At 35.3% G+C, this 22353-nt stretch overlaps 1 protein-coding gene across 1 annotated transcript in view; it reads left to right on the top strand.

The window, feature by feature from the left end:
- The window catches only part of MALRD1 (MAM and LDL receptor class A domain containing 1), a 747899-nt gene that overhangs the window by 498069 nt on the left and 227477 nt on the right, over nucleotides 1-22353 (top strand). The window contains exons 27-28 of the mRNA XM_040451270.1: nucleotides 11477-11605; nucleotides 20545-20706. Of these exons, the coding sequence (XP_040307204.1) occupies nucleotides 11477-11605; nucleotides 20545-20706 (291 nt within the window). The remainder of the gene's footprint in view (nucleotides 1-11476; nucleotides 11606-20544; nucleotides 20707-22353) is intronic.

Genomic DNA, 22353 nt, shown 5'->3' with positions numbered 1-22353 from the left:
ACATATACATATACATATACATATACATATACATATACATATACATATATATGTATGGCCATATGTATATACATCCATATTCATGTCCATATGTATCCATCTACCACTTCTCAGGGGCAGGTTTCCCATTAACTCTAAGGCAGCAGGTATAGTCGGCTATTCACTTTTTTGTGGGAGGCTCCAGTAAATCCCTGCCATGAGCAGGTCCTGAGCCAGGGAAGTTGTCTGCAGATTTCAATAGCAGTTTCCAATTGGCTGAATCCATTCCGTTTCTGGCTTTGAAGACTCCTATATGTGAAAGCATATTTCAATATTTTGTTACACAATGTAGATATTTCCTCTTAGATGGTCTTAATAAGGTGACTAAAATCTAACACTGCCAAAACTGCTAGTCGAAAAATGATTTTCTGTCCATAATATTTTTAAAAATGTCAAATACAGTATTAACATGAAGGTGTTTGGGATGTTTTGTAACATGCATTATGAAAAATTATAATATATTTTTTTGAAAGCTTAGCCATATAAAATGTACATCTTTTCCCCAGATGTCAGTCTTGCTTTAGTCTTTAGGAAATAATGTACTGTTTGGTGAGCTTTTCTTTAAAATAACTTATGAAACATATTAAGCAATTTAAACACAATGTTGAGTTTGACAGTGAATCGATTGATCACCCAGGTGTTTCTAGTCTAAAAGTATTATTTTGTGTTCTAAGAAAACCTCTACTATTAAATATTTTTATCATTTTCCAAATTTCCTTAAAAGTATAGAACATGCACTTTAATTATATTCTCATTTTGATTTCTTTTGATTGGAAAACCAATATCTTAGATATGATATAGCCTGATAGGCTTTGAAATCATTGCCTGAGTTTGAATTTTAATGCTACAATTTCTCAGCTGTGTGGACTGGGACAAGTTAGTTAACCACACTGTGCCTCTTCTATAAAATTCAGTTACTGTGAAAATGTATTGATTTAATCTTTGCAGAGTAATTAAAACAATACATAGCATATTGTAATGAACAATTAGTACAATCTGTTAGTACTGATATCATTTTCTAATTCTGTTTAGAAAGTAAATGATAATATAGGGGTGCCTGGGTGGCTCAGTTAGTTAAGTATCTGTCTTTGGCTCAGGTCATAAGCTCATGACTTGTGAGTTCAAGCCCTGCATGGAGCTCCACACTCACAATGTGTAGCTTACTTGGGATTCTCTCTCTCTCTCTCTCTCTCTCTCTCTTTCTCTCTCTCTCCCTCTTTCTGCCTCTCCCTAACTCATGCTTTCTCTCTCTCTCAAAATAAATAAACTTTAAAAAATGTTTTAAAAAAGTAAATGATAATATAAAATATTATTAATGTTTTCACAAATAGTGTTTTGTTATAGAAAGAATGCTGGCGTAGGATGAATGAATTACGACTTCCAACACCTATAAATCAAGGACAATTTCACCAGCTTTATATATTTTATTTCAGCTAAATCTTATAAGAACCCATTTTATACATAAAGAAACTAAGGTTTTGAGATGGCAAGCAGTCAATAATCAAGAAAATATGGAAACTCTAACATTAGTAGAACATTTACCAAACTGTCCAGCATATACTGAAAACTTTGCATACATTATCTCACTTAATGTTCACATCAAATCCATATAGGAACTTGAATATCTGCATCTGTCAGAGAAGGGTTCTGCTCCTCAGAAAGATCAAGTACTTGGGGTGGCTGAGTGGGTCAGTCAGTTAAGCATCTGACTCTTGATTTTGGCTTGGGTCATGATCTCACGGTTTGTGAGATCTCACGGTTGTTTGGGATTCTCTCTCTCTGCCCCTCCCCTGTTCTCTCTCTTTCTCAAAATAAATAAGTAAACTTAAAAAAAAACTTAAAAGAAAGATCAATTAATTTAACCAAATCACACAGCTATTACAGATTTTACTCAGGCAGATTTTAAGATTTTGTTAAAAAATATTTTAAATATTGAAATTTTTTGTAAATTAGTTTATAATTACATAGTACCTCCAAATGTTTGAGTCTCAACTTTAATAATCATCATCGGTCCACAGTGCTCCTATTAAATTCTGAAGATCTGATCGAAATACTCTGTTGACGATAGAGCGCAGAATAAAATTTTATACATCTTACAAATATGAGGGAGTTCAATAGCAAGGGTCAAAGATAATACTTACTGTTATTAGACTTGTTTGTATTCATTTTATGCAGAAAAGCATAACTTGATCATTGACCCTGAAATTTGCACATAAATTGAAAATTATATAACAGTGTCCTGGAGTAACCTTACTACATAAATAATAGACAAGATGGGCTAATTAAAAAGTCTGAATTAGATTGTTCAGCATTTCAAAATCTCTTATTCTTCATTAAAGTCCATTAATGATATAGAAATCAGAGAGGCGCTAGAACCTTATAAACTTAGGAAGGCTGTATATTTTTTTACATGGGATTATTTTTTATTACGTGTATTATTGGCCATTGTCCTCCTCCTTCTACAGTCAGACCAACATAGATCAATAATAGATGCGATTAACTGCTTATATTCTTTTTGAGTTTCTTTCTCTGAAACCAGTTTTACCAACCTTCAGAAAATCAAGGTCATTTTTGCTAATGATTATGAGATGAGCGCATAGAAACGTAATAAAGGCAAAAAAATGGGTGAAAAAGATGTGCATCTGTGGACCATGCATAGGTGAGCATTACGAAGTATATTTGTGAGGCCGGAAGTAGGGAAAGATAAAGTAACAGGCAAAAGAAGGCAGCATGTGCATCTTTTTGTCGTGTTTAGCATGTCTGACATGTTGTAGAAAAATCCAACAGACAATGTATCGTAAGGTTCTCAACTCAGGAAAACATTCAGATTGAGATGTGGATATCAGATTATCAGCCCCCAGGTGGCAAATAAAACCATGATGCCCAAGGAAGAGCAGAGGAAAATAAAGCAGGGTTACAATTTGTTCTGCTAGCATTTAAAAGACTTGCCCTGGAAAAGGAGCCAAGATGAGAAGGAAGGTGAAGAAATGGCAGAGTAGTGGGAAAAGGATTCATTCGTTTAGCCAAGGAGCTAAAGGAACTGAGGGTTTAGAAAAAGAAGGCATTTTTGGCATATCAGAGGCAACTGTGAGGTCCAGAATGGAAAGGGTTGATGCTTCTTTTAAAATGGCAATCAGGTACTCATCAGATAGCTGAACAAGGATATGAAGGATAGAAAAGAGGTGGGAGAGAGTGAGGACGTCTGAATCACTAAACCACTGAAAGTGTTTGTTCTTGCATAAAGGTATCACATTCTGAGTTTTGTTGTTGGTGGTGTTTTGTTTTCTTCTAATTTCTCCCTCCTTCTTCTCGGGCCTTCTAATAATAATTTTTGTCTAAACCGTTAAGTCACTGATTTGATGTGTGTATGGCGTAGGGTTCAGCAATCTCTTGTTCTTTTTTATTTTAGTGTTTATTTATTTTTGAGAGATAGAGAGACAGAGTATGAGTGGAGGAGGGGTAGAGAGAGAGACACACACAATCCGAAGCTAGCTCCAGGCTCTGAACTGTCAGCATAGAGCCCGATGCGGGGCTCAAACCCATGAACACTGAGATCATCACCTGAGCTAAGTCGAATGCTTAACTGACTGAGCTACCCAGGTGCCTCTATTGCTCTTAAATAATATGAAGAGTCCATAAAGAAAACTGGATATTTAACATATGTCCAGATCTAAGAAAAAAAAAAATCTTAAAAGTTGAAAATCTGAGTCTCATGCATAGGAGCAGTTTATAAAGTCGCCTTTTTGCATACAAACATGAAAAATCAGTCTTTAGGATATTTCCCATTTAGTGTGCACCTTGCTTCTGTGTATCACCAGTCGAATCTCATTTTTTATGTGTCCCTATACACTAAGACATGGCCGAGTAACTCTGATAACACTTCCGATAATTTCAACACGAGATCACTGAGGTTGCATTTTCAGAAGTCCTGCTGTGAATTGTCTGATATGTGCGCTGACCTTCTTAAAACCTAGCAATTTTTCTAACATAAGATGGATTTAAATGCTCCTGCTGAATAGAAACTATGGAAGGTATTGTTAATTTCCGGATGCTTGAAAATACAGGTCAGGCGATATTAAGCCCTCAGCAGTGTTGAGATCTCCTTTCACTTGCAAACTTGCCCCTGATAGCATTTCTAGAACCAGAGAGCACTCAAGCGAAATAAGCAGTTCATCTGTGAAGGAAGGTTTGAGGTGCATGATTTTTTTCCAAAATACTCTTTAGCCTATTTCTTCTCTGAACCAGATGTTGCTCTTTCTTCAAACAGATCTGAATCTTCCATATTTTCAACATGTTGCCAAACCGACGTGTTAAGGAAACCAACAAGGATGGAGTTTTAAAAAGGATATTCGTAAGAAAGTACTTGGTCTCAGTCAGGTGGTCTGGTCTATCTTTCTAATTGGTTAAATGACCAACTGAGATGATAGACACTTTGAAAGGCCATCAACTGAATTAAATCAACTGTATTAAATATTTATTAATGTGACACTATAAGCTAGTAGTACTTTTTACTGTTGTCTGAGAGCAACACATGCATATGTTTAATTATAGGGCTAAACATGTATTACTAATACGCTTTTATCACCAGGTTGTAAATTCTTTGAAGGTAAGAACTGTTGCAGTATCCACCATGTTGTCTGGCAATTGCTCAATACGTGTTTCTAGGATGAATAAATAAGATTCTAAATTGATAACATCGCTGGATGTAAACATATAGTCATTATAGCTTAGGAACAATGACACCTTAATGGCAAGAAGCAATGTAGTCCCCAGAGATTGGTTTCTGATAGCATGTTCCATTAAAAAGAATCAGGGCTTCTTGGAGAAATTCTAGGACTGGGCCAGGAAACATACAAGATGAGTGTGAAGCAACCAATAGTGCTAGAAAATAAGGTAGTATGTAAGAAGAAAAGTCTATGTTGTAAAAAAAGGAGAAAAGTTTACATTGATGGGGTATGTCAAAGAGACAGAGGAGCCAATTAAAAGAGCTCCTCTTGGCCAAAGCTTGAACAGTTTGAGCAACAAAGTTGCCTTGTATTATGACTCAAATTATACATGTTCTTGAGTCCATACCGATATAAATATTGACTTAATAAATACATAAATGAGAGAGAAGAGACAACGTTCCCATGTATAAGAATTCCAAATAATTAACTTAGATTATTAATGTAGATTCTGTGCCCTGAAGGAAGAGAGCATAGTTCACCTTAGATGTGGCCTACACCCAGTAATTTCCTTCCAAAGAATGCAGTATGAAAAGGGATAGAAAAAGAGTAACTTTACAGTGGAGAATCATGATTCACCAGACAGGGGAGCAAGGTCAACAGAAACAGTGCCAAGTCATATTAATAGCGTGTACCCTTGTCATTAGGTGATGAAAATAACACCTCTGTATTCTTTCTTCCTCAAACCCATTAATTCTATCAGGAGGGGGGAAATAATGCCAGTAGAAAGGTATCCTACAAAATACTTGGCCAGTACTCTCCAAATGTAAGTCATCAGCAACCTGGGAAACCTGAGAAACTGTCAGAGTGAAGAGTCACCTAAGAAGACATGACATTACCAACTCAATAGCATGGTCTTCAAAGGCAGGGAATATGCCCATTATGTCTTTTATGTCTTGCATATGATAAGTACATTCTGCATGAAAAATGAAGGTGCTTAAAATACACATGCCCACGTGAAACTTACTGTCTGAAACTAAGAACATATTGAATATCATGCCTTGAAAAAGATGATAAAACTAGTGTTTGCCCACAAATATAGTCTATAGAACGATTATATCTCGTTATGTATAATGAACCCTGTGTATAAAATTATTTTAATCCATACATAAAATTAAAGGTACAAGAGCTTCTTAGTTGTAAATTCTGTTTCAGAGCAGAATAAAATCTGTTTTAAATTGGAATTATTTTCAGGTTGGTGGCAGTTTGTTCAAATCCACAGTGGATTAGTTTTACATATACATCATGCTTTTATGGGATCCAATATTTTATGTTACAGCTATAGTATATTATAGACCTGTTCTTTCTAGGATTTTTAAGTTTAGGCTTTAGTTTTAGGTCTTTAGGACTCTGTCAGTTTTTTTTTTTTCTAAAATAAATATTTAATCTAGTGGTTTTTATATGCCATTTTCTGCCAGCCAAATTGTCTTCAACTCTCTATTCCGAACACCAGTGTTCTTTCCATTCTTACATTATTAACTACAGAATATGTGGGATTATCTTTATTTTTGTATATTTGTCAACCCGGTTAGTAAATACTGCTTTTATCAGTTTGTCTGAATTAATAAATTGAAAATGGATAAATACATGTAAGACATTCTCACTAAAATAATCTACCTTTTCTATTTATTGCAATGATTTTGGTAGCAACTGTCTGATTATATTCTTGTCTTAAAGAACATCTACCTTTTTTAAGAATTATAGGTTCTTTTTTGTTTTTTCTTATAAGACTCATATGCTATAGAAATTAGTCATTGCTTGGTTTGCTGCAATTCAAAGCACTGACTTGATTTCTTTTCCTGTTTTGCTATTCCATATTGTTAAGGAAATAAGCCTCATTGAGTTATGTAGCCTATTTGAGTCATTTTTAAAAACTAAAGAACTACGTATTTAAAGTCAAAACACATTTCCTCTGTGGGATAATTATATATGGCTCCACAGCCTATGGCATGGAAAAATAAAATAATCTCCAATGCACAGACTTGCATACTAAATAATATCCACATACTGCTCTGGGTTAACTGTAAATTCTCACTAGTGTTAATTAAAAATTATGTGGCAAAGATTCTAAACCACTCAATGAACATGACCTTTAGTTCTTCTTGTTGATGCCCACAGTTAAGATATTTGCTGTTTTCTCAGATGCCTTCTCTTCATTCTTTATATTTATACTGCAATTTACTGGTAAATTATTTCTAGAAATTATACAGGCTTTAACTATTGTATTATGGGGATGATTCCAAAACTAGGGAAATGAATTTTTATCAAATCCTTAGAGATTTACCGAACCTTGAGAAAATTACCCTCCCCTTGAATGAATTACCCTCCCCTTAGGCACACCGGCTCTGAACCTATAATAATCTATGTAACAAAGGGATTGCTGAGCTTTATTTAATTTGTTGAATTAGGCAAAAATAGTTTGGGACCTTTAATGCATACTTCTTTGAAGGTATGAAGTATCATCATTGGACTTAATATCATTTACAATGATATTCAGATATGCGAACTGCTATAGATTGCTTTGGGTAATATGGACTTTTAACAATATTTGTTCTTCCAATCCATGAGAGTGGAATATCTTTCCATTTTTTGGTATCATCTTCAACTTCTTTCATCAATGTTCTATAGCTTTCAGAGTACAGGTCTTTCAGTTCCATGGTTAAGTTTCTTCCTAGGTATTTTATTATTTTTGGTGCAATTTTTTTTGTTTTTAAATTCTATTTATTAGAGATAGATAAAGGGGGAGCAGCAGAGAGAGAGGGAGACAGAGAATCCCAAGCAGGGTTTCACTGACAGTGCAGGATTCGAGCTCACAAACTGTGCGATCATGACCCGAGCCAAAAGCAAGAGTCAGTTGCTTAACTGACTGAGCCACCCAGGGGCCCCTATTTTTGGTGCAATTGTAAATGGAACTGTTTTCTTAATTTTTCTTTCTGCAATGTTATTAGTGTATAGAAATGCAACAGTTTCTGTATATTAATTTTGTATGCTGTGACTTTATTGAATCCATCTATTAGTTCTAGCAGGTTTGGTGGAGTCTTTAGGGTTTTCTATATATAGTATCACCTCATCTGCCAATAGTGAAAATTTTACCTACTTACCAGTCTGGATGCTGTTTATTTCCTTTTCTTGTCTGATTGCTATGGCTAGGGCTTTCAGTACTACCTTGAATAAAAGTGGTGAGGGTGGACAACCTGTCTTTTCCCTGATCTTAGAGTGAAAGCTCTTAGTTTTTCTCCATTGAGTATGATGTTAACTGTGGATTTTTCATCTATGGCCCTTATTAGGTTGAAGTATATTCTACTCTTGTTGACAGTTTTTATCATGAATTTATGTTGTACTTCCTCAAATAATTTTTTCTGCATCTGTTGAGATGATTGTATGGTTTTTGTCCTTTCTCTATTTAATGTAATGTGTCATGTTAATTGATTTTTGAATATTGAGCCATCCTTGCATCCAGGAAATGAATCCCACGTGATTGTGGTGAATGATTTTTTTAGTGTATTGCTGGATCTGGTTTGCTAATATTTTATGGAAGATTTTTACATCCATGTTCATCAGAGATATGGGCCTGTAGTTCTCTTTTTTGGTATTGTCTATATCTGGTTTCAGTATCAGGGTAAAGCTGGCCTTATAGAATGAATTTGGAAGCTTTCCTTCTTTCTTTCTTTCTTTCTTTCTTTCTTTCTTTCTTTCTTTCTTTCTTTCTTTTTTTGAATAGTTTGCAAAAAATTGGTATTAACACTTCTTTAAATCTTTGGTGGAATTTGGGGTGCCTAGGTGGTTCAGTTGGTTAAGCATCTGACTTCGGCTCAGGTCACGATCTCATGGTTTGTGAGCCAGAGCACTGTGTCAGGCTCTGTGCTGACACCTCAGAGTCTGGAGCCTGCTTCAGATTCCATGTCTCCCTCTCTCTCTGCCCCTCCCCCACTCACGCTCTGTTCTCTTTCTCTCTCAAAAATAAATAAACATTTTAAAAAGTTTTAATGGTTGAATTTACTTGTTAAAATTGTTAAAGTGGCCATACTACTCAAAACAATGTACAGATTTAATGCAATCCCTATCAAAATACCAATGACATTTTTCACAGAACTAGAAAAAATATTCCTAAAATTTGTATGGAACCACAAAATACCCTAAGTAACCAAAGCAGTCTTGAAAAAAAAAACAATGCTGGAGTATCACAATCCCAGATTTCAAGATATACTGCAAAACTGTAGTAATCAAAATAGCATGGTGATGGCATAAAAATAAACACATACATCAATAGAACAAAATAGGAGAATCTAGAAATAAACCCGCAGTTATACAATAGAGGAGGCAACAATATACATTGGGGAAAAGACAGTCTGTTCAACAAATGGTGTTGGAAAAACTGGACAACTACATGGAAAAGAAAGAAACTGTACCACTTTCTCACACCATACACAAAAATAAACTCAGAATGGATTAAAGACCTAAATATGAGACCTGAAACAAACTCTTAGAAGAAAACATGGGCAGCAATTTCTTTGCTATCAAGCATAGAAACGTTTTTCTCTCTATATATATATATATACAGAAAGAAATATATATATATATATATATATATATATATATATATATATATATATAGTCAAGGGAAACAAAAGAAAAATTAAATTATTGGACCTAAAAACAAAACAACAACAACAAAAACCCACAAACTTTTGCACCACAAAGGAAACCATCAACTAAACAAAAAGGCAATCTACTCAATGGGAGAAGATATTTTCAAATGATATGTCTAATAAGGGGTTAATACCCAAAATATATAAATAACTTACACAACTCAACACCAAAAACTGAATAATAAAAATAATAATTATATTTTAAAAATGGGCAGAGGACACATAGACATTTTTCCAAACAAGACATACACAGGGCCTGAGGACACATGAAAAAAGTGTTCAACATCACTAACCATCAGAAAAATGCAATCAAAACAATGAGCTATCACCTTACACCTGTCAGAATGACTCAAAGGAAAAAAAAAAAACAATAACACAGCAACAAAACACAGAAGAAATAGCAAATGTTTTTGAGGATGCAGTGAAAAAGAACCCTTGTGCATTATTGATCGGAATGAGATTGGTGCAGCCATGGCAGAAAACAGTATGGAGTTTCCTCAAAAATTTACAAATTAAAAGTAGAACTATTGGGATGCCTGGGTGGCTCAGTGGTTTAAGCAGCAGACTCTTGATTTCAGCTCAGGTCATGATCTCATAGTTTGTGAGTTTGAGCCTCATATCAGGCTCTGTGCTGATAGTCCAGGGCCTGCTTGAGATTCTCTCTCTGTCTCTCTCTCTTTATCTCTCAAAATAAATAAATGAACTTAAATAAAAAAGAAAAATAGAATTACTGTAGTATCCCATAATTCCACTACTGGGTATTTATCCAAAGCAAATGAAAACACTAATTCGCAAAGATGTATTCACACTTATGTTTATTGCAGCATTATTTACAATAGCCAACTATATCAAAGCAACCCAAGTATCCATCCACAGATGAATGGATAAAGATGTGGAATATAAATAAAATGTAATATTACTCAGCCATGGATGGACCTAGAGGATATAATGCTAAAGACAAATACCATATGATTTCACTAAGATGTGTAATTTATTAAACAAACCAAGCAGACAAAAAAAGAGACAAACAAAATAGCAGTCTCTTAAATACAGAGAATAAACTGATGATTACAAGGGGAAGTGGGTGGGGATGTGGGTGAAAGAAATAAAGAGGATTAAAAGTATACTTACGTTGATGAGCACGGAGTAATGTATAGAATTATTAAATCTTTATATCGTACACCTGAAACTAATATAACACTGTATGTTAATTATGTTCAATTAATTTAATTGAACATTGTATGTTCAGTTAAAAGGTGTGAATTGCTTTGAAAATTGTCTGTTAATTCACTTTCCTAAGCTTCCTTGAGATGAAACCATTATGTCTTCAATTATTATACCCAGCATTTATTAAGTACAAACTACGGATTAGATGCTGGGTTTGGCCTCAGAAAACACATCCACCACTTGGGTTTCCAAGGGGTTTGGAGACTGGAGGGCAGACAGACATGTGATACAGCTCTTATATGAGGTGGTAAACATTTCACATAGGAATAGAATGGTTCTTAGGGGACATTAAACATAGGTACCCAACCTGGGGCTTGGATGACAAAGAAAAGGCAAAACAAGGGGACAGAGCCGCTGTTTCCTTGAGTCTTGAGGTTGAGCAGACCACCAGGGGCACAGGAGGGAATGGTCAGGGTAGGTAAAGGAAGCAGTGTATGTGGACACGTGGAAGGATGAAGAGCCAGTGATCTATCTGTGAAACCTTATACGGTAGTTTCATTGGGGGTGCTCATGAGGACAGTTGCAGAAAATGAGACTAGAAAACTAAGCCAGAACCAAAGCAAAACATTTTTAGGGTCTTGAATAAGACTTATTTAGATAATAGATAATGGTCAACCCTTGACCGATCAAAGGTGATTTTGAAAGTGCAATCCACATAAACTTGCTGAGAAATTGGATGTGGTACTGAGGTGGGTGGGGTTGTCTAGAAGTCTGCCTTGGACAACTATTAAAATCAGTCATTTATTTAAGTGTGGAATCTATAAAACCACTAAGAGACCACTAATATTGAATAAAATATTATAAAAATGACTTTTTGTTTTTATCTTTTTTCCCCAGTGGGAGAGACTTCTGAGATTTGCCCAGAAGCCACTGATTTTTTGTGCCATGACAACAAGTGTGTTGCATCTCACCTTGTCTGTGACTATAAACCAGACTGCTCCGATAGGTCTGATGAGGCTCACTGTGGTAAGTGGACTTGGCTGCTCTAATGCAGCCCATTCAGCACAGATTTGCATTTTATTAGGAAAGTAACATATCGGCATTGGTGACTGAGAGGACGTGTTCTTTTCATGCACTAGAGTAGATTTAGAGTAGCCGAAATGTTTTTTTTTCCTCCAACTTCTTTCTCCACATATCTAAATTTCAGCTCTCTAAACCATTTTACCCCCATACTAAACACTGCAGCAAATCTCGTCACAGAAATTTCTCAACATGTCATTGTGCAGAACTGTGTGTGGGGTCAGAATTTTAATTGCCAGAAACTGATCTAGCCATCTACATTTCTTCATTGCTTTTCATTTCCTTTTCCATTCCTTTTCCAAAAGATGGTTGATTTTATACATGAGGTTAAAAATGAGCACTTTAAATAAATACTAGTTTAATGATTCATTTTATCAATTACATTGCTCTGGGAAAAGAGGACTAGATTGGCCACATTGTTTTTGTTTTTGTTTTTCAATTGAAGCTTTAATTCAAGTGATGTCTAAAAGTCATGTATAAAAGCAAGTACGTAATTTTAAAATGTGAGTATGTATTTAAATCCAAAGAAGTTTTTTTCATATTTCTTACTGGAGAGCATTCGAATGGAATCTTGGTACCATACAGGCTACCTGTTGCAGTGTTTGCTGCATAGGAAACTACGCTAAAAGTTAGGGGCCTGTAAAAGTTTCATTTGGCTTTTAATTTTGTGGATCATTAACTGCGAAAAGAATCAGCAATGCCAATTGTCTCTGATTTACATGTCTTCAACTAGTATAGCTGAAACGGGAGAGTCACTTTAAAGATAGCTGTATCCCCTCCATGTTTGGCACATTGGTTCTCTTTAGTCTGTTTGGTTTGACATGGCATCTCATCCTCCAGGGTAATCAAATGTGGCTTGGGCTTTCCATAACATAGCTATCACAAGACAATCAGATATCTTGCATGGGACTGGCTTTTACCAGAGTAAAGGATCTCAAGAGCAAGCATTCTAGGGGTGCCTGGGTGGCTCAGTCGGTTGAGCGTCCAACTTCAGCTCAGCTCATGATCTCACGGTTGACAGGTTCTAGCCCTGCATCAGGTTCTGTGCTGACAGCTCACAGCCTAGCCCGCTTCGGATTCTGTGTCTCCCTCTCTCTCTGTCCCTCCCCCGCTCATGCTCTGTCTCTCTCTGTCTCAAAGATAAATAAAAATTAAAAAAATTAAAAAAAAAAAAGAGCAAGCATTCTAGGATCCATAGGAAAAAAACAACAAGAATTCTTATGGCTTAGCCTTGGAAAGTCTAGAATGTCACTCTTGGTTCTTTCTAATGGTCATTCAAATTAAAAAGCTTAGAGTCAAAGAGTCAAAGGGTCTTAGTGTCAAAGAGAGAAAGGGTTCAACTCCACCCCTGGGAAAATGTCATGCATGTATAGGAAGGGAGAACCACAGAAGTCATGTTTAAGTTTTTATTTTAAACTTAATTCGTTTTTATTCCTCAGCATCTTATAGTAATGATGCTTCTGAAGTGTTCATTTTCTCTTTGTTTTCATTTATTGCATTTATTAAATTGTGGTAAAATATACATAATATAAAATTTACCATTTTAACCATTCCTAACTGTACAGTTCAGTGGCCTTACGTGCATTTGCATTATTGTAGACTTCCCCACCATCCATTTCCAGAACTTTTTCATCTGGAAAAATCGAAACTCTATGCCCATTAAACAATAATCATCCATTTTCCCTCTCCCAGCCCCTGAAAGCCACCATTTTCTTTCCTGTTTCTATGCATTTGACAACTCTAGGTACTTTACACAGTATTTGGAGTCATACAGTAATTGTCTTTCTGTGACTGGCTTATTTCATTTAGCATAAATTTCTCAACATTAATCCTATACTTTCATTTTAAAATCAAAATATAAAAGGGAGTGAAAATCATAGGCACTTCTTAAAATGGTACTGTCAGTGCCACAGTACTATAATAATCTTGATTTTATAAACTATTATTTATTTCCCTTATAATATATATACAATTCCAACAAAATTTATAATACATTGAAAAATACTTTCTAGTATTCTTTTTTTTTTTTTAAGTTTTTACTTAAATTCCAGTTAGTTGTTCTTTGCAGCTGTTTTCCTTAGGTGCACCAAAAAATATTTTTTTGATACTGACAGTAGAGAACTGATTCCAATGGTGCTCTAAAACAATGCTGCAAACCATTTGTTAAATCACTAATTTTCCACCGGGCCTAACAAGTAGAGTATTTAATAACCGCCAGCAAAACAAAGAAAGATTCTAAGGAAAAATACTTGGAACATTATGACATTGACATACATAATCCAGTGAGGAGGAAGGACAGCTCTCACATGCACATAGACAAATAATTACTTAATTAAATAATTTAATTTAATTTAATTTAATTTAAAGAATTAAACATTTTTCTTCCTCTCATTTTAAGAGAGGAATGTTTTGAAAACATTTACATACAGAATATATTCTTCCATTTATTCCTATTCTTAGTATGGGCTAGGAACAACTTTCTAAACAACGAATGTATAAAAATGAATAAGACTTTGTGGTAAACTTCAATAACCGTAGTAACGGTGGAGGGAAAAACTGGTGTGTGGGGGGGGGGGGGGGCCGGCAGGGCAGGGGAAATATAGTAAAATATAGTGTTCTTTGTTTTTTTTTATAGTTGGTAATAATTTTTAAAAATTCTTATTACTTTTGAAATGTAACAAGTGATAATAATAATAATAAGGTTATCATGGTTTATTTTGGAAGTATAGTTGCAGAATTACATGTTCCCATGCAATATAGGCTTATAAAACATAAATAGTTATTAGGTATTTTGGTTTTCAAATATGAATGTTGCTTTTTTTTCCTTGCCTTCACTCATTTTTCTTCTCGGACTGCTTTATGTGATTTTTTATTTTTCCCACAGTTCTATGAGGTATTGATGTGAAACCATACAAAGGCAGTTTTGATTTTCAGAAACTGAGTCCGTTATGTACTTATATTTGTTCGTACCTACAGCTTTGGTGGACATCTGCAAGCTGTATTTGAATTTAATAAAATTAAAACAATATGTTGACAAATGAAATAGTCACTTTCCTAAAGACCTTTTGATAGACGTTGTTCACATCCACACACAGGGGTATACAGGTGACGTATTGATTCTGCAAATTGACCGTTACAATTTTATGTTGATAGTCTTTGGGATACATTGGATGCACCAGGGTTAGATTCCTGCAACCCGATAATCTATTGTGGATGATGAAATAAATGACAAAAATTTTTAAATGACCTTTGGAGAAATAGAAGGAAGAAATGGACCTTTGGTTTATTAAACTGAAGTCTTCATTTTGATATTGACCCTCACATGTTGAATGATTATTTAAATTCTCAGAGATTCATTTTCTCATCTTTATATTAGGTATAATCACATCCAACCTATAGAGTGCTTTGAGAATTAAATGCCATAAAGAACATATTTGTTCAGTCTTCAAGGATTAATAATGTTGGCCTCTTCCATTTCATTATTTTTATATTCTCTTGAAACTTATCAGTCATAGTGTATATATTTCATGTACTTTATACTTATTCGAAGTTAAATGCAGCTGTTCCTCATGAGTAAATTTTTACTGCAGGTTATAAATAAAGATAAAATTTTCTTTTGCATCTCTAACTTCTGTTGCAAAAATGCACCATTTAGAAAAAATGAAATCACTTCTTTTTAAAATAAACAGTTGAGTTTAAAAATATGCTCTTTTTGGGGCACCTGGGTGGCTCAGTCAGGTAAGTGTCTGACTTCAGCTCAGATTATGATCTCACAGCTCCTGAGTTCGAGCCCTTGTCGGGCTCTCTGCTGACAGCTCAGAGCTTGGAGCCTGCTTCGGATTCTGTGACTCCCTCTCTGTCTCTGCCCCTCCCCTTCTCATGCTCTGTCTCTCTCTGTCTCTCAAAAACTAAATAAACGTTAAAAAAATTGTTTAAAAAATGTGCTCTTTTCTTACTTGGAAGAACATTGTCACCTAAAGCTTGTATTAAGTGTGCTTTGTATTCTAGGCTAGGGATGTGCAAGGTGTGGGTGAAAACATTCTCGCCTGACTTTACAACAGTTACAAACATGATTATCCAGTCAGATCCTTCTTTCCCACTGAACCTAGACTCTTCGAGATTCTTATCAATGTAGTGCTCTATGAAGCAATTTCACACTGAGGAGAAAGTATTAAATATTCAAGTATGATGCATTATGGTATAGCAAAATAAGGCAAATATGTGGATATGAGTAATGAAAAATAATCAATTACAGGGCCAGCTCTGAAAAAATAGAAATTGACCAAAATTTACACTAACCATACAACCATGTGGCTGAATACCCTCCCACTGAGAAAATGCCAGTAGTTTAAATGTTGTTAGTAATGCTTTGAATCTATTCGAGGAATCATGACAAAGGTCACAATTTAGAAAATATTTTTTTCTAAAACAATAACCATTAAAAAAATACTGACCACATAATCATCACCAAGTAATATTACAGAGTTCCTTGTATCATCTATCATTTAATAGTTCTACATGAAAGCACTTATGGTTGTAACAGGGTTAAGTAGTAATACCACTCACATAGAAATGTTTATAGTAATTCAATGGTAAACAATTACGATGACGATCTACAATGAAGAAGTAATGAATTTCCAAATGAATACTAATGACTATAGTTGCTGTTAAGTGCCATAAACCACACATGTACACATAATATCAGAGAACTGAAATGGTCTGAAAAGGAAAGATAAGACATAAATCGAGCATTCAAAGGTGAGTAGGATTTGCTAGGTGGAATGGAAAAGATACATTAATTAATATGCTTGTAGCAGAAATTTCAACCTCAACAAGTTTAGACATCATGGTAGTTCCTATTAGTTGCCTAGCACCCCTTTTTGTTTCTTAAAAACAGAACTCTGGTTTTATTTGGGGCAGCTTTGTGACCAAATACAAATGCCATCTTTTCCAGACTTCCCTGCAGCCATCAGAGGCTAATGAGATATACATGGAAATTTTGAGAAGGTATCCCTTTTAGAAAGAAAAGCCCCAGGATAGTTAAAAACAAAAAGGCTTTTCTCCTTTCCCTTTCCTTCCTCCCTTCCTCCCTCCCTCCCTTCCTTCCTTCCTTCCTTCCTTCCTTCCTTCCTTCCTTCCTTCCTTCCTTCCTTCCTTCCTTCCTTCCTTCCTAAAGAGAATGAGCAGGGATGGAAGCACAGACAGAGAGGGAATCAGTCTTAAGCAGGATCCACACACAGTGCTGAGCTCAATGTGGGTCTCAATCCACGACCCTGGAATCATGACCTGAGTGGAATTCAAGAGTCAAATGCTCAACCAACTAAGCCACCCAGATACCCCTCCCCTTCCCACTTCTTTTAATGCCTTTAATATATGTGATACTGGTAAGAACAACAGTCATGCAACCATGAAGAGCCTGAGGATGACGAGATGACAGAAAAGATGGAAAATATATGCTTTACAACCACACAGTTGAACCACAATGCCATGCTTACACGGACAACTTCCTGACTCATTTTTAATTGAGATGAATTAATTCCTGTGTGTTTTAGCTACTATTACTTGGGTTTAGTAGTACACTTATTACTTGGAACCAACTGCATTTTTGATTGATATAATAAGGAAAATGTGTTATCTCAAATAACAAGAAGTGAAAAGCAAGGAGGCTTAAAGTTGGTGAATGCAACAACTTTTCTTATCAAAATATTAGAACTATATGGACTCCTTCCTTCTTTATCCTTGCCATCTTCATATAACTGACTTTTTTTTTAATTTTTTTTGTCAATATTTATTTATTTTTGGGACAGAGACAGAGCATGAACGGGGGAGGGGCAGAGAGAGAGAGGGAGACACAGAATCAGAAACAGGCTCCAGGCTCTGAGCCATCAGCCATCAGCCCAGAGCCTGATGCGGGGCTCGAACTCCCGGACCGCGAGATCATGACCTGGTTGAAGTCGGACACTTAACCGACTGCGCCACCCAGGCGCCCCAACTGACTTTTTAATCAAGTCAGCTATCCATATAATCTCTTCAGTCCCAAGGATCACATGTTTATAGTGATATCCTCAGAAAGGATAAACAGATTTTCTTTCTTTTGATTTGTTCTTAAGAACAAGGCAAACTTTTCCTAGGTCCCTTTTTCACAATATGGCTCATTGTCTAGAATTGTATCCCAAGACTATGGCTAAACTAATCAGTACAAGGAAAGAAGAGAACATTGCACCTCATAATTGCTTAAATAAATTATAAGTCATCTCTAGATATCTGAGTGAATGAAGATGAATAGTCAAATACAATGGCAGTCTGTCCTCTACAAGAGAGGGAAGAAATGACTGATAAATGAGCATCCCACTGTGAGGAAACATTCGTAAAAGAGAGAAAAGTAGTCCTAAACATAAAAGTTGAAAAAAAATCTGTTTTTATTTAAAAGACAATTTTATAAAAAAATTTATCTGGCATAGAGGCAATTTTGAGATTGAGTTTCAAGAACACTTTGCATCATAGGAAAGGTTGTTGTATGCAAGGCGAGGGGTTTAAGAGAGTATACTCAAACAATGTGAAAAACTGGATATTTTAAGCAATGGAAATAACACAAGAGCTTTCTTAGAGATAACTAATGTGGTTCGGATTTGTAAAGTTGATATGATGAAGGCTATACTGAAAAAAAAAAAAAAAAGTAGACTCTTAAAATAAACCAGGGGCTTGAACCAATGGAACTGTAATAGGGGTTATCAACTTCAAAGAAAAGAGTGAGTTAAGTTCTCGAAGGGAGAACCTGCAAGTGTTGGTGATAGATTGGACATGGAAATGAAAAGCAGAATCAAAGATAGCTCCAAAGTTAACATCTTTAAAAAGAGAGAGAAGATTCATGCTCTGAAATTAAGCAATAATCTCAAAGAGAAGAACTAATTTCAAGAGGTGAGTGATGAGTTCACTTTAGGCCTTTTGGTTTTGAGATGACAGTTGCAGATTCCAAGTAGAATATTCAGCCCACATTTGAAGATAAACATCTCCATTTCATCCTGGCTGCAGATTTGTAGGCTATCTGCATGAAAGTGTGAAGGACCATGGGCCAGGGTGAGTGAAGCTATCTATACAGAGTGAGAAATTTAGGCATGTAAAATTAAATCAAGAGGGGCACCTGGCTATGTCTGCAAGTTATAAGACAGGAATTGGTAGAAAATATGAGATTGAAGGGCCTGGAAAAGTTTTCTAACTGAAATCAATGAAGCTGTGGAATGCTAATAGCAGTGTTTGGTAAGGTGTTGAGATCATAAACTGAGATTAGCTCTAGAAAAGAAAAAGGAAAATGACACAATTTGAGGTAGAATGAAATATAAGAGAAATGTTATCTTGATTGTATAGATCTCTTTAGAGTCATACATAAAGTCATATATTAGACAAGGTGGGACAGAAGGTTCAAGAGTGGTTACAGAGATTCAAAAAGGATATAGAATAATTATTGTAGGTTGTGTGTGTTAGGGAGTCAGTTACATAGAAATGCAATAGTGCAGAAGCTGTATGTGACATCATTCTCAAGAACACATATGGCTGTTTTTTGTATTTATATTGGCATATTCGACATGTTTGTGGTTGTGTTAGCTAAACAGCTGGAGAACTGAATTTCTTTTAGCCATATTGTATAGCATAATATAAACTTATTTTTTCACAATACTGGAATGATAAACATAAAAAGGGGATATAGAGAGCCCATAAATAAGAATATAGAATTAAATGCATTATATGTCATGTAGAATGAATGAAAGAAATGTACATAATTAAAAATGATTCTAGAATTTAGGGATAAAATGCAATCATGCCTGAGAAGTAAAAATATGGATATTTAGTGAAATATTTTCAGGGATCCAGAAAATTTTGTGAAGAAATATTAAAGCTTTGTTTGCTATATGTTTGGCATCCATTTGAACAGCAAGTTCTTCTTCTGATGAAGTTTCTATATGCTAGTATTAATTTTATGTTAAGAATAAGTTATGAAGAGAAACCCTCCAGAGAAGAAATATTAAAAGTAACTCAAACTTCATCTTTCTAAAAAGGAAGGAAAAAATCAATGACAATCTCAATAGATTCATACTGATTAAATAACCCTATCATTCTGTCTGTACAACAGTTTTACAGTGAATGCTCAAAAATAATAACTGTTGTGCAAGGAAAAGAAGAAAAAAATAAAGAAAAATGAAAGTATATATCACCATGTTATGATGGTACTTTTCATAGATGACTAGGTAGTAGACATTTAGTTATTAAATAGTAATTTTTCTCATTGTAAATAACTTAATTTTTAATGAGTTATCAATCAACACTTAGAAGAGAACTTTTTTCAGTATTTCGTGACTAGCTCTGAACTGTATGTGGATGATTGGTATGGTATGCCGAGAGCATTTGTGTCCTCTGCAGTTTACTGCTTCTCCAAAGGCACCTTTTCTTTAGTTAATGACTTTGCCCCTCTAATGGTCTGTGCTGTTCAAACACCAGAGTAAACAGAGGGACTGAATTAAACACCTAGACAACTGGAGCTGTTGATCTATTTGACCTGACTTATCTGCATTATCATAATATTATGTTCATTGCTCATGTGTAGACACAGTTTTATCAATCATCTATAATATTATTAGTCAACCCATAGAACTCCTTCATGGATAAATGACAGTATTCATGTACTACTTCTAGACTTTATGATAAAAAAAGAAAAAAAACCTACAGTGTACAATTGATATTACCAATGGGTACAAATGTCCTGGTTCTTTACATTTATTAATAAATAATTAAAATATGCAAGTATTAATTTTAAATAATCACAAGTGTAGTGTAATAAAGTGTATAATATATATTTTCAGAACATTCTGTTAATATTTTCATTTCCTTAGGCCAGTATACGAGCACAATGGGAAGTTGTAATTTTGAAACAACTTCGGGAAACTGGACCACAGCCTGCAGTCTTATTCAGGACTCTCAAGATGACTTAGACTGGGCCATTGGCAGTAGAATTCCTGCAGAGGCATTGAGTCCAGACTTTGATCACACACCAGGTAAGTCTACCAGAGACACACAGGCCAAATAATCCACTCATGGAAATCTGTATTAACAATTTGGATGAGTATCAGAGAATATTCCTTATGTCTGTGTGTGGGTAGAACTCATGAAAAGAAAGTTAGTCCTTGTTTTTAAACTCTGGATTATTGAATAGACTCAGAACTGACATTGCCACACCAAGGAAATCCACGACTCATGTTTTAAGAGCCTCAAAGATTTTATTTACTATCCCATAAAGGTGGAGTCAAAAAGTGTCCAGTTGGGACAGGAACAAGTAGGGGCATTCAGATTAATGCATATAATAGGCAAAGATGTACAATTAGCAGTAATAAGAGTTCTCATGCTGATGATGCAGCCACCAATTCTGTTTCAGTCCCTCTGAAATGTAGGGGCAGAGACATAAAGTGATGATGGTAAGAATGAACATCAGCATACTTTTCACAAGTCTTGCCTCCTTCCTTGTGATTTGAGGTTAATGTAATCCTTCATGGTCTTATGGGTAATAGAATCAGAGTGGAAGTCAGCTTTTATTCTTATTTACTTTTACCCTGAAGTCTTGTGTACTCTGCGATTTTCCCCCCTTAGGAATCTAACTTTTCTTAGGGGATAAACCTTTTCTAAATTCTCTTAAGGATAAAATATGGCTCTTCTAGTGATAAAAAATGACCTTAGATATTTGCAACGGTTACTTTTCTGTGTCAACTTGGATGGTGTTTTTGGATGAGGTGAACATTTAAATTTTTTTTAACGTTTATTTAGTTTTGAGACAGAGAGAGACAGAGCATGAATGGAGGAGGGTCAGAGAGAGAGGGAGACACAGAATCTGATACAGACTCTAGGCTCTGAGCCGTCAGCACAGAGCCCAATGCGGGGCTCGAACTCACGAACCTCGAGATCTTGACCTGAGCCGAAGTCGGACGCTTAACCGACTGAGCTATCCAGGCACCCTGGATGAGGTGAACATTTAAATCAGTGAACTTTGAGTAGATCACCCTTCATAATGTGGGTGGGCCTCATCTAATCAGTTGAAGGCCTAAATAGAACATAAAAGACTGGCCTCCCTGAGCAGATGTAATTCCCCACAAGCCTGCCTTAAGATTTCATCTGACACATTGGCTCTCCTGAGTCTCCAGCCTGCCAGCCCACACTGCAGATTTGGGGCTTGCCAGCCTCTATAATTATGTGAGCCAATTCCTTATAGTAAATGTCTTTCTAGATTCATACATATTTTATCGGTTCTGCTTCTCCAGAGAACTCTACTTAATACAATATCAGTCAAAACAGTTGAATCATAGGTCCAATGAAAAAAAGAACAAGGTTTTATGGAATTAATTAAAATGACTTTTCAAAGAAAAAGTATGGGTAATTGTCTCAGCCGTTTTATGGTAGTAAAAAGAGAAGAATACTTTTATTTCTATATTTGGGCAGCTTGAAAATAATATGACCTTCAATTACAGTGTAGCTGTCCTTTTTTGTTTTAAATTTGGTCCCTAATTCATATCCAAATTGAATATTCTTATTCCTTTTGACCTGCCAAGTTGTATTTACTCTTCTTCACCAAGTTTTTTCTTTCTCTCTTTCTTTCTTTCTCCCTTCCTTCCTTCCTTCCTTCCTTCCTTCCTTCCTTCCTTCCTTCCTTCCTT

This window comes from Herpailurus yagouaroundi, unplaced genomic scaffold (genome assembly GCF_014898765.1).
Source record: "Herpailurus yagouaroundi ecotype Mexico unplaced genomic scaffold, PumYag 203, whole genome shotgun sequence".
Classification (NCBI taxonomy): Eukaryota; Metazoa; Chordata; class Mammalia; order Carnivora; family Felidae; genus Herpailurus; species Herpailurus yagouaroundi.
This window is presented reverse-complemented; position numbering and strand designations above follow the sequence as displayed.